This window comes from Oreochromis niloticus, linkage group LG16, assembly GCF_001858045.2.
Source record: "Oreochromis niloticus isolate F11D_XX linkage group LG16, O_niloticus_UMD_NMBU, whole genome shotgun sequence".
Classification (NCBI taxonomy): domain Eukaryota; kingdom Metazoa; phylum Chordata; class Actinopteri; order Cichliformes; family Cichlidae; genus Oreochromis; species Oreochromis niloticus.
The window spans coordinates 5339120-5357603 of record NC_031987.2 but is presented as its reverse complement, the minus strand read 5'-3'; the positions used below and the strand labels follow the sequence as shown (position 1 = coordinate 5357603).

The following is an 18484-nucleotide window of genomic DNA, read 5'->3' as shown; positions in this document are numbered from 1 at the left end:
CGGGCCTCAGAGGCGCAACAGAAACAATTAAAGGTCAGGTGAGGCAAGGTCAGAAATGTTCCCAAAGCAACAGGAAATAATGCAAATACTCCCTCTTTTTGGCTCATTCACCGGTGACACACCTCAGATGGTCATCTGAGGAATTCGAGGGGGGAGCTAAAGGGCCAGAGTGATGCCACTGTTGATAATTAACCAGTTTCCTCTGTGGGACAAACTCCTTCCCACTGCGTTTCACAGCACTGACTATGCCAAGAATCTGGCTGGAGCATTATTGACTCCTCTTAATTGCATCAATGTGATGGAGAATACCGTACTTGTTCACTTCTTCACCGATCCATCATAGCGGGGGATGTCGGGTGGGAGACTCATTTAGAACATAGTGTTGATGGATTTGAACCACACAACCCCCTGAATCTAAGAGCAGGTATGCAGCTCCCTCAGCAACGAGCATATCCCACCTCCACAGCAGTTCAGCCTCTTTTTTTTCTCCCTTCTTTCTTTTATGCGCTCTAAAGAATCACAGAGAAACTTCTTGAAATCTGCACATATTTGTGGTTGGCCTGAGGACGAAGGGAAAACAGCCCGTGTGTTTAGAAAATGCAACAAACAGGGTGTTGGGTAACAGAAGAATTAGAATTAGAGAGAAAAAGAAGAAGAAATGATCTAAATAGAAACAATTCACCAAAACAGTGCTACGTCTCATTAAAAACCCAACTGCAAACAAAAATGTGAGACACGGTTACAGGTACGATAAAAAAGGAGATTTCCTCAGCAGTTATCTAGAAAGGCAACACATTGGAGTAACAGGTCATTTCACAACAGCGATCTCTGCATTTTTATCTTCACCGTTTAATCTAATTACATGATTTGGGTTCATTCAGTGTAGCAGTCTGAATGTTCACCGTTTTCTCCCTTCTGAATATAAAATGCTGTTTTCACAGGTTCACGGTTTCATTGCTGAACAATTGAACTGTTATTTGCATGCTTTCATATCTAAGATACTTGAAATGGTAGAAACATGTAGAGATAAACCCAGGAATTAAGTCCTCTCGTGAACTTTAGAGAGAAGTGTGCACTTGTTCACATTTAGAATTGATAAAATCCACTGAACTCTTTGCTAACGAAGAACTGTTTCAAGTATTATACTCTTTGGGTTTCATGCTGAAGGGGACACTTCACTTCCAGCTGTGACACCTTTAAGGATGACTGACTCGCTCTCCCATCTATCACTGTGAATTCCAGGATGACAAAATGGAAAGTCTCACTTCTACAACTCTCCCTGTCTAACGTGTCCTTGCCCAGACTTGCCTAAATTGCACCAGTTGGACAATTGTGCAGAGTGTAAGTTATACTTTGTGTGAACAGATCATCATCATCAGATGGAAAACACTAGCATGTGGGCATTAAATGCCAGCTGTTGTCTTTTAAATTGTGTTGTATATTATATGATGCTAGTAAAAGTCTGCGAAGGTGGAAAAAACCCCTTTGTAAATGCTGCGAGGCACTAAGGCAGTGAATGTAGGCCTGTAATGATGGAGATACTTCCGACTGGAGGTACCTGCCCTCTCCAACTTTCTTTCCACCCCTGTCAGTTCCTGTACACACGTTTGATTGAGAAACCAGTCAGAATAACAAAGCCTTGAGGCCGGGGCCTCTAACTTGGATCAGATTGAGTCCAAATTGACATCTGGTTTTTCTAACTCTTCACTATAATTGTGAGTGGGAGTGCATGCCTGCAAGCACAGCGTATGGCAGTGCAGGGTGGAGGATTGTGTTAGCTTCTCAGCCTGCGTGGCTATCTGTGAGGGTGGGAAGATGTGAGTGGGTGACTGTGGAATCTATGAGAGTGAGAGAGACAGAAACCAGAGAGAGGAAGACAGAAAGACAAAGAGGTTACAGATAGAGAGAGTGACAAAAAGGGAGATGATGGAAGTCACTAAAAGATAGTCGTAGATCATGCACGCGCAGAAGAACATGAGCGTGTGAGTAAACCCAGCAATGTAAAGGTAAGGAAATGTGTGCGTGAATAAAGAAACTAGTTTGCGGGCCATGTTAAAAGTTGAACCAACGATAGCTCCACATACGCAGAGCGTAACAGCTCAGAACTTGTGTTGCAATTATTGCTTTTTATTAGGCACCAATAAACAAAAACAAGATCATTTAAAGTAGATTGTGTCTCTAACCGCAGACTAATGGTTCTGAAGCCTCAGGTCGGTTCATGCTAAATTGAACAGACCAGAAGAGGCATGCTGCTTTGTGGTTGCACATGCATGCTTTCTCAAATAAAGTTTTAAATAATACATTTATAAGACACTCCAATCCCAAAACATCAGATGATGAATTAATAGAATGAGCTGCCTTAACAGGGACTCTCATCACATGGATGGACCCCAGCTGCATGGTCTTGGATTGCAGTTTGTAGTCCTTGTTCTGGTCTGCTGTGTTGCAGCAGATCTCAAGAGGACAACAGGGATTCTTGTGTCTTGGCCAGCTGTCATCTAAGACATTAGAGTTGGAGTTCAGACCAGAATGAATGAGCACCAAAGCAACAGTGGCTCAGCAAGCTAGCCGGCCTGACATGACAGGAAGAGCTGAGCTACCCGGTTAGCTGTGAGTGAATGTTTGAAGAAAAAAAAAAAGAAAAAGGTCAAGACAACTGTCCACTAGTAAATCAGTAAAGCGTCAGTGATAAAAAGATGATTTTCAAATCTAGTTTGCTAACAGCTGACTTACCTGCATGGCAAGTTAAAGTTTATATGTGGAAAACAACAGCAGAAGAGAGCATACCTGGTCATTGTCAATCACCATGTAGCCATGCCTTAAATGATACTCTCCTAGAATTTGCTTTGGAAAAGCTCTTTGTCCCTAAATGTATACGACAGAAGCAGCTCGTGTTCCAGACATCAACTCAGCAGTTTTTAATCTCCCATGGGGGGATGAGTGGTCACTTATATCGAGTAATCTGAGACATCAGTGGTATATTCAACACTGAGTTTACAGAAGCACAGTCTGCTGCACACACTCCGTGTCCGTGTCTTACTTGATCACCAGCTTGAATCCTCATGATGTAATAATGCATTCTTGTGCATGTTTGATCCACAACTTTAAAGCAAACTCATTAGCATGTTTACAACAGTGCATTAAGAGGAACAAGCAAAATAGCAGTGCAGTCAATCAAGCAGAACGCAAAGTGACAAAGATAAACCTTCATTGGAAATAAAGAAACTCGAGAATACACAAAAGTTGTTGCATACCGTCCATGTGTGTTTTTCCGTGCCTGGTCTTGGGGGTCTGGTTTCCACATAACCGCTTCCTTCCCCTGAAGCCTGAGGAGACCGATCATACATTTTTACACTTCATTTTATTGTTAACAAGACCACGCTCTTGTTTTTATTCAGTGCTCTGACCATTATAAACCTGAAAATCTCCTTTTAACTGTGTGAAATGTCATAGAAATGTTCTGATCTATGAGTTTTAATAAAATATGTGTGCATATATATTTTAAGACCAGAAGCTCTTTCCTTCCTGCGCTCTCAGTCACAGCGTATGTGGCCTCTTTTGCTCGACCATGTTGTGTTTATTGTCGTAAATCTAGTATTTGTGTTACCTTCTTGGCTAGGTTCCATGTTACACAGAATTTATGTCTGCATTAACACCAGTAAGTCAAAGGCATACATATTTGTTATACTAATTTAGAGTAAGAAGCCTTCATACAGTAAACTCCCATTACATTCAACCTTTCTTGATATATCAGTGTATTTGATGTGTTGGCAAAACATGGAAACAGCTGTTAGGTTGCCATTGGAGATAAAAGGCACATCCTGAAATGGGAAACCTGTGATTTCCCCCATCTAATCCAAACAACATCTAAAAGATTTGATGACAACAAGCAGTAAAGTCACAAACTTTATTCTGTCAGTAAGGACATGGTTTTGGTGGTCTGGGTGAGCAGAACAGCTGTGAATGTTTTACTAAATAACAGTGAAGGCTGCTGGTGGGCTGCGGCGAGGCACCTGTGTTTGTGTCTGGGTGGTCAGGGTCAGCGGTGCAAAGGCTGCTCTCAGACTTACAGCTCTTACAGATTTACTGTGGGTTTTAACCCTATGATGCCCTTTGTATCATATTTGATACATGAGTTTCTGAGACCTCCATCTGATCAACATGATCAATACTTGCCATAATTTCAAAATATTATGGACAAAACTCTCTTTTTTTTTGTATAAAATTAACATTGTTGTCAACAAAAAGTTGCCAAAAATGCCCGATGTATCAAATGCGATACAAAAAATATATAATAAAAATATATAATACACAACATGATATAGCAAAAAAAAAAAAATGTGGATTTTGTTATAAGGTTAATAAACATCTCAGTTCCAAAAAAATCAGAATTTTCTGGCTATTATTTGATGGGTAGGTTCTTACTGGTTTAAGTGAAGTTGCATACTGAACTAAAGCATCAGTTTTAAGTAAAATGGCATCACTTGTGTTACTTTAGGACGTCTCTTCCACAATTTGGCTGTTATTATTTCCTTTAAAGTCATGATTAACTGATTCAAAACTGCTGAAATAAATCATTAGCATTGTCGATGACTAGCTGTCCATTCTTCTGCACACACATGCTGCTGGCTATAACTAAAAAAAAGATATCATGAAAGATATCATGGAACAAAATCCCTGATTTCAGACTGTGGACATAATGTAGCAACTTAATTTAGGCCAGTTTGCCATTTCCAAAAATTACTCCAGAGACAGTTTTATCTAGTTAGCTAGCTAATTATCCCTGATATTAGCTCCATAAAGTGGTTAAAAGCTGGGACGTGTCATTTTGTAACTGGGATTTACCACGTCCTTTGGAAAATTCCAATATGCAATTATCTGAATTTGAAGCCTTAAAAGTTACTTAAAACTTTTTATATGGATCAGATTGGATTACTTTTACAAAGTGGAACTATCGTCAGCTTAAATTTTTTTTAAGCCATACTGTCCAAACTATAAAGGTAGCTGCAAAATGACAAAAAGCGCAAATGCACACTGTGCAGCCTGTTTAAATTTTGTCACATACACATAGCATACTTTTGGCTGCCTCCTTATATATTTGATTTGGCAGATTTTTACACAAGGTGGACTTAGTGATCGAACAAAAACATAAAGATTTGGGTCTACTGAACTGTGGTTCTTTTGCTTGTTAAGTAAATGTGTAGACCACTGCAGTATGTAGCCACTATTGTGCACACATAGCTAATGCTGGTAGCATTGTGTTTATCTAATATGAGTTTAACCTGGTTTGAGCACAGTACCTTTACTGTAAAAAAAACAAACAAACTACTCATACAGTTTTAGAGGAAAACTTAGGATCAAATAATATTATACTGATATTTGTGTCACTTTGCACCATGCATAACTTTGAGTGCATGATGCCAGATTAGTTTGCAGGTCAATGTTAACGTTGTCACCCAGAGTCACCTTTCCTTGGAGGTTAACATCCACACCATACACAATGTCTTATACTGGCATTCTTTTGATTAGTCACCAACCTGGAAATATAGAACTCTATGTGAAAACAGCACTGAAGCTTTACCTCTGTAAACACTTTCCTGATGAGTTTATGCCATATGTCCAGTGAGTTCAGTCACATGTAGTGTGTCATTCAGTATGTATGTGATAAGTTGTTACTCACCATGTCTGAGTCATCTTCATCCTCCTCACAGTGCCTGTTGGCAGCAAAGGGATCCCCCACCACCCTCAGCTCACCGATCACACCCTGTTGCAAAACACGAACGTGATATTTAAATGTTTGATGATAATAAGAACAGTACAGCTCTTCTTCTCACATCTACAACATGTACTGCTGCCAGAACATGTATGCTTTTTTTCAGCAGTGCTTTGATTTAATTATATTTCTCAGGGAATTCCCCCTGCCACAAAATCAGAGGGGCTATTGATGTCTCTGTCTGTGAAGTACCACTATCTGTGACTCAAACACACCATCTGATACATGTTCCCACACAGCACACTCAGGCAGATAGCATTCTTACCGTCTTCCTGCCTATGAAAGGTCCATTAGCTGTGTATGTCGTGGTGGTCTCTCTGCTGTGGCATTATTTGAAGTCAACTCTTCTTCAGGACACATTTATGTCCCAAGAAAAAGAGTCAAATGGATTTTTTAAGAGAACTTTGAAGATAAAGAGCTCTTTGACACTTTAACCCAGTCACTCCACAGACCTTTAAGGCCTATTCAGTAACATTTCCATATAGTGGATGTCCCTTTTAATCTTTACTGCTTCAGATCTTCACAATAAATCTTAGATTTTGTTCACAAGAAGGTCAAAACTTGTCACTACAGCATGTGTTTTCTGATGAAAAAAAAGAAAAGGATAACTTAAAATACTTCTAAATCCCCCTTCAGAATGGAATGTCCATTTTCAAAATGCAAAATATAAATATTTAGATGTTTGTAAGAGCTTGCCAAGTCTTGATTTGATTAAGGAAATTAAATTCACAAGACCTCTGGAGCCTTAGGGCCATGCTCAGGTCAACACATAACACATGGGGGGGGGGGGGGGGGGGGGGGGTCCTTGGATTATTTTTTTAAAAATGCTTTAGGATAACTTTTAATAATAAGCAGTTGAGAAAACGTCCTCCTGCTTAAACATCCAACCACAAGGAAATATTTAAGAGGGGATTTGAGCCAAAAACCTGAAGCAGAGTGTAGCAGCGTTAAAAAGTGGTTTCAGCAACATATGCAGCTGTCGTCAGTCATCAAAAAAAGACTGAAACTAGTGTTACAGCTGAGAGGGGAAGCGAGAGATGAATTTCAAACTGGGAGATGACTAGAGACTTTAGGGGTTTTAGTCAGATGGGACGTAGTTGTTTGAAAAAGAAATTCATATTTAATAAAATTATATCTTGTGTCATCATTTATGTAACAATTTTATTAAGTAGATGCTTTTAGCAAATGGATGTGTTGGACAAATTATGTTGAATATGGAGCAGTAGTTATCGTAGATGGTATATGTTTGTACGATGCTGTCATGCTTTTCAAATATATTTCAAAGTATCTAAGGTGGAAGAGTTTCATTTCATATTAACAACATTGAAAGTGTGATCCTTTTTATGGGGTCCTGAAATGCATGTTACCATTTTCTTTGAGAAGACAAACTGATGACAGCATTCTATAAATGCTGAAGCTAACTTAGCTCCTTGGCAACCATGCTAACATTTCAGTCTGTTCTGACAAGAAATAATGCAAAAATTTTAAATAAATAGCTCCTGGATAGTGTAGTGGTATGACTACACACCTTTAGATCGGGAGTTGCAAGTTCAATTCCCACCTGGTATCGAGAAAGGGTCCTGGCTAGACCCCCCATGCTAAAACCAAGCCCTGGAATGGCCCAGCTACGTCTGCAGCTCAGACACAAGCATTTCACTACATGTTGTACTATGTATGTGACAAATCAAATTTGAAATAAATAAAACATTCATGTTGGTGTTCATTTCAAAAACCTTGACCTTTTAAAGAAAGAAGTGGTGCAGCATCTACCAAAGAAAACCATGGCATCGGATTGGGTATCAAGAATCGTGTAAATCTACTGATGTTGGTACGGACTATTACATTTCTGGTATTTTGATGTCCGTGCCCAAAGCACTGTTCAAACATGATTGGTCAATACCACAACAGAGCGAAACCAGAAAGCTTCCAATATACAAGTCTGAGAGCAGTCTGGGATGAAGCTGAAAACAGTGCCCATATTAGGCAAATCATTTTTTTCCCTTTTTCTACATTTCTTTTCCATTTCATTTTATTTTCTATCAGTTTCCAGGGGAGCGTAGGAGATTTCATTAGACTTCACAGATGTAACCCTGAAAAAAAAGTGGAAATTGGGAAGAAAATGATCTGCTTATACTTATATTTGTCCAATAATATAAGGTCATGCATGACTTTCACGAGTGTTGTCTATTAAGTGTTGAAATTCAAATCTAAAAAGCTTCCATTTTTTATTTTCCAAAAACCAAATTGCACAAATTAAAGATTGTTCCACACCCAAAAGGGTTTGGTTGAATTTTCAAGGCTCAAAGATATAAATCTTTTCAGCGATTTTAATCACAACTGTTACTAAAGAGTGCATAAGTGCATTACATGGATATAAAACAATCACTCTGCAATGATTGATTGAGATCTCAAGTATGAAAAATAACTTAAGCAACTCCGTTTTTGCCTAAAAGGTTTGTCCCTGACAAATTACTCAGTTCTTATATGGAGTTCTTCTTTTGCTTTTTGTGTTGATAAACTTAAAATAATTGCATGCTTAGAGGCAGAATGAAAAATGATCACTGGCTGTTTTCTCCATGTAATTAGCCATGGTTGAACTACAGCAACCCCTGCAGCTAAGGCCGGCAGTTGCTGTGGCCAACCGCTGAGATGTACACCAGTCAAACGACTGGCACTAATTACATCACAACTGTGAGGTCTTCCAGTTATTTGCAGAATCTACAGATGATGGTGACGCGATACAGACATTAATGTTTTGGTTTGAAGTAGGCAATTTGAGCAACGGGATCACATGAGAGTTATTCAGCCAAAATGTTTCACAGGATAATAACAACCGTGAAAAATCAAAACACTGAGCTGCACCTTTCCAAGACTTCACGCAGCAGGAATCCGGTCTCTAAGTTAATGTTGGTTGTATAAAGCTTTAGTTTAGGAATGCAACAATCTGATTTACGCGATACACAATCGACAGATAGTTCTTTACCTGTTATGAAAGGATATAAAATAAATGTGTTGTATTTACTATATCAGTGTTTAGGTTAAAAAGGTAGAAGTCTATTTACACACCAGGAACTTATCAGGATCCGCTCCTCCAGCCTGCCCAACAAAGACCCCAGCGCCACTCTCCAGCTCCATGTCCTCCGTTGACCTCTCGATGTGCACCACCTGAGGGTCTGTGTCACAGTTGAAGTAGAATAGCACCTTGTTGTCCATCACTGCAAGAGAAAAACGGGTCCAGGTGTCCGTCATGGAGGTCACGAGGAACCTGGCTGCCTCAAAGGACCGCGCTGACTTGGGCTTGGTGTAGTACAGGATGACATTTTGGTTGTTGTTCTGCACGGCTGACAGCTTAACTCCCACATGCATGATACTCTGCCGAGCATCCGTGATGGAGAAGATGACCCCGCCCTGGTTAGTGGTGGGTTTCAGGTTGAAAATGAGGGAAAAGTCTCGGTAAAATGGGTTCGGGAGGTGGGCCCGTGCCAGCTGGCCCGTGTTGGCATCCGGTCCAAAGACAAAACTGGGGGTGTTGTCTGGTCCATAGATTTGGGTGATCTCACTCGGAGGAGGATCTCCAATCAGTTGTAGCAGGGAGACTCCGCTGTCTTCTAAGGGGAGAGAAAGAAGATATCAGGCCACAGTGAGCATAAAACGGCAGAGGTTTAAAGGGCAGCATGGCAGACTAGGAGTTAGACCAGGAGGCTGTTGGTAGGTGACAAAATGTGGATGTTTGTGATGGATGCAGGACAGGTACTTGCACTAACTGCAGCTGAATCAGTCACAATGCCCTTTGTAAAGAAATGTATGTGAGAATGTGAATGGTACCACATCTGCTTTTACCGAACCATGTTTTTTTTTCCTAGAAGCCCGGGAAAAGCAGCTACTCTCAAGGGACCACAAACAAACAAGTGATTTTATTACTTGAAAATATGGAAAGTGTGTTAAATCCAAAACATCTGCAAAAAAGGGAAAACATGAGGCAAAAGAGAGTAAGAAAAGAAACATTTTCTCAGATGTTATAAGTCTTGCACACTTAAGGCAAGAACTTCCTAAACTAAGAAAGAAAGAAACCTCGTCAAGGTTTATCCTCTACTCATGCACACTGGAAGTAGATGAAAAGCCTGCTGCAGACTATGGAACAGATGGACATTTACGCATCATTCTTGAAGACACTGAAAAAAAACCCAAAACACACACACACACACACACACACACACACGCACAAAAAAAACACACACAAAAAAAAAAAAACACGCAAAACTTTTCAAACTTGCATGACATCTGCTAGATGTCATGACTTGGGGCACTGCAGGGACCAACAGCTGGGCCTCCGGCATGTCTGTGCTGACACTTCCATCACCCTGGGCGACACTGGCAAAGTCGGTGCATAATTTAAAGTGTTTAAGAAAAGCAAAGAACACAAAGAGCAATGTGTATTCATGCACATGCACTGTGGACACAGAATTTGATGTAGTGACATCAAACCAAACTTCTGCGCTTTGATCCTCCCCTCAAAAAAGGAAAAAATGTTTCCATGTGTTAAAAACAGATTGACCAAAATGACTGTTTTTGGACAACGTGATGCATTTCTGATTCTTTGAAGAAATGCTTTGGTTTACCACCTGGTGACTAACGAGCGAGCTCTATCGCTCAGTTCAAAGCTTCCCCACTGCCCTGAGTGCTGGAGATCAATTGAATCAGCAGTTGGCTGCGTCGAGAGCCTAAACACACGAGATATTTTATCTGAGCCAAAGATCCCGCTCTCTTCTGTACCATCATAAACACCAGCCTGAATATTCTGCTCGCTATCGGAGGACTGCAGATGCATTTATTTGAATCTGCGCTAACAGAGAACCCAGTCAAGCTGCAACAGGACAGCAATAAAAATACCTTCCATTGTGCAGTTCCTCTCTGCACCAATCAGACTTCTAGAGCAGTAAGCGGATGAGACCAATAATAGATGTACACTCACATACATATATGCATGTCAACAGAAGTATAAGCAAAGTCCAAAGACTGATAAATATTTTACTCAAGCCTGGGAAACACTTTTAGTGAACCATGAACATCTTAACATTTAGACATTCTTAATCAATCTTACACATTTTATCTCTGTGTCATATCCAAAGTCGCTATATCATTTAGAAAGTTAGAGACCATATTACAAGCAAACACATCAAATCTAATAATTAAATCCACGGTCCTAAAACAATCAAAACCTCAGTATAAACTAAGTATGTTCTATCTAAATTAAAAAAGAAAAAAAAATCACCACAGGATGACACAACGGCCTCCGGGTTCAGAATAACTCAGACATAGGTCACTGACTGTTGTTTGCACCCAGCTGACCAGATGTTTACTCTGATAAAATCAGAATGAGGCACCTTGAGGGTCCCTTCAGTGGGCATGTGCTGACATGTCTGATCCTGGCTTGCTGTCTTGTGCATAATCTGCCAAAGGAGGTTTTAAAAAAGGTAAAAACCTTGTAATGATTCAAAGGGGAAATCCATCATTTGGGAAATTGTAAATCCTTCTGCTTTGGGGGCTGAAGCAGTTGGAAGTTGAAGTTTTATTGAAGACACAGTGCATAACTGAACATGCAGTGTATTTTTTCTGCAAGCAAAGCAGAGAGAATGATTTGATTTGTGTGCAAATTAAAATGAAAGGTTTGTAATAAGGTGGAATGCTAGGCGGATTGCGTACACAGATCCTGGTTGTCCCTCAGCATGCAGCATTCCTCTGCAGTGCAAAGTGAGGATACGACCTCACCGTCTACTCCTCACAATTTCTCTTTCACCTGGATTTCAAGCATTTTGATTCTTTCAACAAATAAAAAGCCGACATCTTGTTGGAACGTGCATGCACACAAGCTTTCCAAACCCCTAATTAGCAAAACATCTCACCTATTAGCCATCAGCCACACCGACCAGATGTGCACTCTTTTGAGCCGTGCTTAGAATTGACCAAAAAAGGTATTTACAGCCCACCTATCCTGATGCAACTGTGCTTAATGCCATTTTGAGACTTAAAATGTCATTTTCAGGTCTAAAGCTGATTGAAAGGTTTGACCTGCTTTAGGATTTCGGAGGAATGCTTTTACTGAATCTGGTCTAGTGTGTCTGCATTGTTAGCAAAGAGCCAACCAGCCATTCCATCTCGGACATCAAAAGTTGTAGGGGGCCTCAGAGAGGTCACCATTAGCATTTTAAGTGCAATCTCAATTCAGGTTTTCTCAGATAGCTTTTGTTAAACGCTGACAGCTTCAAGGTCAGTTGGGAATAGAAAAGATCTGTGATGAATGGAGCACTGCAGGGTTTACGGTGCTAGTTTGTCTTGTCAGGAAGACCGCTTACTGACTCCTTTTCCTCACATTTCAAGACGGTGTAGCAGACTTTGTGATACCCTGTTGATAAAGCTGTATATACACTGTCAGCTGCATGCACAGCTTTGGAAAGCACAAGATCCTGTATAAACCATGGGAAAACATTCGAACATCTGGACAGTGAGAAACCGGCTTTTCTCAACTAAACCATCACCATTCCCTTGAGGCCTGCTGAGACGAGGGCAACGATCTCTCCCCTCAGTCTACAGAAGGCGGGGCAGTGGTCTGACCCTGTGTTTTGAGTGTCAGAGTTCATCTCTGAAAGCTGTCTGAAAATTACAGTCCCATGATTTTTTTTTTATCATAATCCTTGTGCATCTGCAGCATGAATCATATGTGAAGCAATTCTCAGCCAATTTAAAGTAAAGCAAATTCATTTTGCTCACATGATCACATGATTAGTGGAAGCAAGTTAAATATAAAGCTGCATTGTTGCTTAAAACAGTATAATATTTGTTTTAATCTTCTTCTTGGCAAGGATGTGTGATACTCTGAGAATTTTGAACAAAGTCTAAAGTTACATGAATATAGAAAAATGTAGTTTTAAGAAATAAAAACTAAATAAATGAATAAACTTTAAATAAATGAATAAATAATAAAGTCCCTTCCGTTCTGCAGTCCACAGAAGAAACCCACATCACAGTCCAGGAAGGAGATTTCATCCTGACTCAACCTGAAGACTAAACTGTAATTCTTCAACCACAAAAAGGAGCACGAGTCTACCGCCAGCTGTGAAATTCACTCTTTGGAGAAGAGCTGAGTTCTCTACCTGTGAAGTAACATTTCTTTAGGCAATCCACCCCCTTGCCCCATGCTGCTGTGTTCACAGATGTGTTTCTAACTACAGAAAGAAAAAATGCAAATGCATCTACACAAATGGCAGAGACAGCACCTCAAACATGCACAGGATATAACAGCTGAACATCTGTATTGATGTCCATTTCAGCTTGATGTTGATGGGACAGTTTAATTTTATTGGCTGTACATTTGTATTGGCCTTGTTGACTATGACATATGAGCCCAACAGAAGAAAAGGCATTCATGGATATAATATTGAATTAGCTAAATATTCAAATATGGTGTGATTAGGATCTAAATGGTTACCAGTACAGAATTTCACAATTACATCACTCTGGTAAACCATTAAAAACTTTAAGAACTTAACCAACTTAAAACATCCCGGTGCTTTTGTTCTTTTCTGTTTTTGCAACACAGCCTCATTCTCATTTTGTACTACTGCAACACAAACCAGAGGGGGCAACGGGTTTCTGCCAGCAAAGAAGTCAGACCACACTGTGCCCATAATCGGCACCCTCCTGAGAGCCAAGTCAAAAGGATTCCCTGGCAAGCAGTGTGGTGAAGGACTGCAGCCAGCTTTGGGCCTTCCTCTTGTCATAAGATAAAACATCAGTCTCAGCTCAGTAGAACCATGGTGTTACAAAACATACAGAACACCAAAGAAGGTACACTAGCCACAAAACATAAGCTAAAATGTACACAGACATTTAGGTAGCATTAAAAAATGTAACATGTAGGTCTGTCAGCACAGCTCAGATAGCTCGTCATTTCCAATTAAAACTCCAATCTGCTAAAAATGAATGTGGTTTAATATTAAATATTAACTAAGCTTGACCTCCAGAGCCTGACATGGTTGACTGCTCATCTTTCAAGCTGGGAACAGACAACCATGCAAATCATCACTAAAAAGGCCACAAAGCAAAACAATCTCCCTTCCCACCACTCTCAAAGGTAGAAGGATCACATCCGACAGAACCCACATCAATCTCCCACTTGGAGGCATCAAGACTACAGTCAGTAATTTAATTTAGTGTAAACTGTTCCTTTGTGTTTTTCAACCCATGCCAGTGGGTCTGTCTTCAATTCACCCAAAATATCAACTCACAAAGATGGCAGTATGTCATGAAACACTTGCATTACAAGTTATATTTGCATGACGCAGGAGTGTGGTGGTTTAAGGCCAAAGACAAAATAGAGAGTACGACTGCCCTCCTCCCAAACTTGAAGTAGTGGAAAGTGCCTGAGGCTTCTCAGATACTACATGTAAGGGTTCTGATCAGAAACTGAAAGGCTTGTAAGCGGGTGGGCACAGTCTTAGAGAAGGATACTGGGCAAATAAACTGAGAAATAAAGTACTTTTGGCTTTAAAATATTGTCTTGGCCAACTACAGTATGTGTAATCTTAAACGTGAGCAGAGGTTGCTGCAGTGAGAAACAGGAAAAGACATAGTTATTAGGAAGAATATAAAATCAATATGCTGTTGTTTACAGGCAGCATATAATAGAATCAAAGTTTATTAGATATCTTTAGGATTTGGGGTTGAGGAGACCTTATAGGTGCAGTAGTAACTCTATAGCAGAGCAATGCTTTTCATCACATCTATTCAGCCATCACTCTAACCAAGCCATGTGCTTCAGTGGATTGCTGTTTGAGTCATACCAGATGGTGTTGACTGCAGTGGATTTCAGTCTATCCCAGAATGATTTAGAGTAACTGAGAGCACTCCGGTTATACCTTGAGGCAACTTTCACAAGCAACGTGCATGCTTGGGTGATGAACTAGCTTCTAGAGTTGCAACAAAACCTGCCCTCAGGATGTAAAGAAGGCAACATAATTGTTCCTTTCAATGTGCTGCAGGCCTGTCTGCATTTTCCGGATTACTGCGTCTACAACATTAAAAAAAACGTGCATGCGGTTGTGGCAGAATAATGTTTTAAGTTTGACGACCAGTAAAGGGATCCTAATCCTCCATGACTTCACTTGCCAATAAACCAAAAGTAAAACAGTTCAAATATATTTAGGCTCATGTGTGTCACTTAGTCCAGGAACCAGAAACATCTTGTTCACTCATGTCTATCAGTGGAACAAGCTGCCACAGAGATACTGAAGCTGTAAAAAGACATAATCTTGAACTCCCAGAGATACAAACGGAGAGTGGTGGGAGACAGGGCAGAAGTCCAGCATCAGGGAACAGGCTTAAAAAAAGATTTTCTAGAAAAAGACCATCTAAAACAGAATTAGACTTCTCTCATGAATTGGTGCCCACTGGTAGCAATAAACAGATGAGTCATTTTTTCCAGCATTTCTTGGTCACTAGGGGCATGTGCTGCACATATCAGTCTTTGAGAGGACAGCTGATTGCACACTGGTCCTTTTTATTTATCATCAATTTGTAACTACTAGTTTATTATGGAAATTTATACCTTAATACTTCTGAGCGACAGAACCATTCTACCATTGTTATGAAATATTGATTATAAAGCACCTTTTTAAACTGTGCAATCACTTTACCGAATTAAAGAGCAGCAGGAGAGAAACAGCTGCTTTTAATTTCTTTTCATTTCCACCTTTAACATTTTTACCTGTTGAAATATGTCACCCTAGTCCAGCAGTGAGAAATATTTTGTTCTACAAATTAACACATATCTAAAAAGCACTGATGCAAATATGAGTGCTTTCCATGCATGCCAAGCTACTGTGTCCATTCCTGAACAGACAAACGCACATCAAGCCTGCAAACCACTCACTGTATGCTGAAGTTATACATTTCATGCACATATCAGAGAATATTGCCTTCTGCAGTTTCAGATGCATTCATTAGAGCCATCTACAATTTCCTTAGTCTTGCAATGCAAACAAAACAAAAAAACAAGAAAATTATATGAATACGATTAAATAATTATAATTACATTTGTATTCTATTCCAGATAATTGCAAAGCCAAAATAATCTTTTTGCAAACTTCTGTTTTCTTGTGTTACAGTCTGACTTTAAGAGCTTTGCAGTTAAAATGGAAAGGTTGTTTGAATTGAAATTATTTCATCTGGCAAGACTGAGTCTATAATTACATATAACATTACTGTAATAAACCAAATAATTATCATCTGAGCAAAGTATTACCCTTTGAATATAATTACTCAAAAAGGAAATACATGCGTGTGATTGTGTGTCTGTGTGTGTGTGTCTGTGTGTGTGTGTGTGCGGGTGTATAGGGGGGTGCGGGTGTATAGGGGGGTGCTGGTATACTATGACCTTCACAAGGGAAGTCACATGCAATACACACATATACATGCAGCAGGTTAAACAAAGTACTGGCATCATGCTTGTTAGACTTCAAGTTAAAAATAAGCATGCATGTTTTTTGGGGGATGGGAAATAATTAATTAATACATCTCATTCAGTGCTGAAAGGGACAAATTTTGATTAATTGAGAGGGTATTCCATAGTGTAAAAAATACCAGACCGACTCGGGGGGGGGGGCGGGATTTTCAAAACTGGTTCAAAATGAATCCCAAAACAAGATTCATTTGAGCCAGTAATTACCTTTCTGGTTACTAACTGACAAGCACTGATACCCATCATCCTCCTCATCAGGTAGAGTGTGGCACTCCACAGGGAGGTGTCCCTCATCCAGGAGCGTCCAGCAACTGTCCCGCAAGACTTCGCAGAAACTCTGGCAAGGTAACACAGGCAGCGGGGCCAGAGAGCCACACTTTGGTACCAAAAGGAGGCAGAAAAACCACTCCACACTATGATGGCATTGAGAATTCAACAGCCAAGCCCACTCATTGAGGAGTGCTTGGATTTCCTCCACACTGCTCTGGTTGAAGTAATTGGGCACAACAAACCGTTGCCCAGCCATGGAGGAGCAGAAAGGAAGAGCCGTGTCTAGCAACAAGCATTGTGGGGATTCAGCATCCAGTGCTGGCCTACCTGCTTCTGGCTGTTTTATAGTTGTTGGCTCACTAACTGCAACTGTCTGGCTGAACAAGGTTGCTTGGTTCAGTTTTTTCTCACTTATTGTTGACTGAGTAGCATCTGGGATGTGACCAGTTTTCTGGCTTATTATCAGTGATTTATTGGGTTGGACATCTATAGATTTTAAGTTCGTGTCTGGGCTCTTGCTATCTATTTGTGGTTGTCTTTTAAAGATTTGGGGGGATTTCGTTGTAGAAAGCACCTGGCTGGCAAGTGGAGCTTTGCTAATCTGTAATGCTTGGCTAGATACAAGTTCCTGGTTAGCCATAAATTTACCACTTAGTAAATGAGTAACTTTCACTTGTTGATGATCCTTAGATACCTCAATAGTCGTTAGGGAGTTGTAACTTACAGTTGGGGTTAATAAAGCTTCTTGGCTTTCATGTGAATATACTGTTAAATTGAAGTCATTAGCACTCCAACTAGAACTACTGTTTCTGTTTCCTCTTGTGTTGTTGGGGGACTCGAGACTTTGCCCTGCTTTTGTGCTGCCAAGACTGTGGTCCTCATCTCCACTAACTCTACCATCTAACTCACTACGAGCGGTGGTCGTTACTGCACCTTTTTGAGCCTTGTGGGTTCCAAATCTTGATCGCCAGATAGTTTCAGTTCCTGTTGCAGACCCATTGTTTGATGCAGATTCAGATCCAAAGTCAGATCTGAGTCTTGTTACATTTCCTGTAAAGGTTGAGTTATCAGATCCTTCAGAACTTATTGGTGAAGATGTGCCATTACCAGGTTTACTTGTGTGTGATGACATCCCTGTAGCAAAGTTTTCTGACTCATGTTCATTCTCTGGTTCTGTTGTTGACACTACAGTGTTCAGTTTAAGAGCCTCAGGAGTCTTATCCAAAGTCTGCACAGCTTTTTCCATCTGATGTCCTTCATCAATGATCTCTTCTCCAATTTTTGCAATAGTCTCTGACAGCGGTTCTCCACTACCTGCTGGACTGCCAGATCCCTCGGGGTCTACCGCTGGGGCTGAGGTTGTCGTATCAGTCCAGGACCACAGCCAGGCATCAGAGCAGACCACCCACTGAGCCAACAAAACCACAAGTCCAAACTGGATCCTCATCATAACCATAATGTCAAGTCTTAACCACGTCCACCGGCTCGATTAGACTCACAGAGTGAACTATGACATGTCCACACAGTCGCTCCACACACACTTTTCCTTCAGCTCTGTCTCCACACACACTTCACTAAACACAGAGGAGAACTGAAGAGGAGTGCCCCATTCAAAAGAGTGCAGAGAGGGAAAGCGGGAGGAGGAGGTGGTCTCCGTATTGGCTGCCCTGGCAATATTTATTCCCCTAACTCCTCCTTCCCCCTTTGTCACAGCAGAGAAAAGCGAGCTCTCCCGCTGACTGATACCTTGAAATTACAGCAGCCTTCCTTTCACAGCACAATACTGATGTTTTCTAGTGTTTTACAGAGGGGAGCAATTTGCCCTTGATTTGTTTGCTTTGTTAATATATGATAATATGAAAACCACAGACTTAAAAAAAATGCAAACTGCGGTCACATTCCAACAAAAAGATTCAATTATATAC

The 18484-nt window shown here is 40.4% G+C and overlaps 1 protein-coding gene across 1 annotated transcript in view; it reads right to left on the bottom strand.

Annotated features, from left to right (window-relative positions):
• col18a1a (collagen type XVIII alpha 1 chain a) overlaps nucleotides 1-18171 on the bottom strand; it is a 44057-nt gene extending 25886 nt beyond the window's left edge. The window contains exons 1-4 of the mRNA XM_013270232.3: nucleotides 17493-18171; nucleotides 8840-9381; nucleotides 5681-5764; nucleotides 3255-3326 (exon numbers count right to left, since the gene is read on the bottom strand). Of these exons, the coding sequence (XP_013125686.1) occupies nucleotides 3255-3326; nucleotides 5681-5764; nucleotides 8840-9381; nucleotides 17493-18015 (1221 nt within the window). The 5' untranslated portion in view covers nucleotides 18016-18171. The remainder of the gene's footprint in view (nucleotides 1-3254; nucleotides 3327-5680; nucleotides 5765-8839; nucleotides 9382-17492) is intronic.
• Nucleotides 18172-18484: the final 313 nt, after the last annotated feature.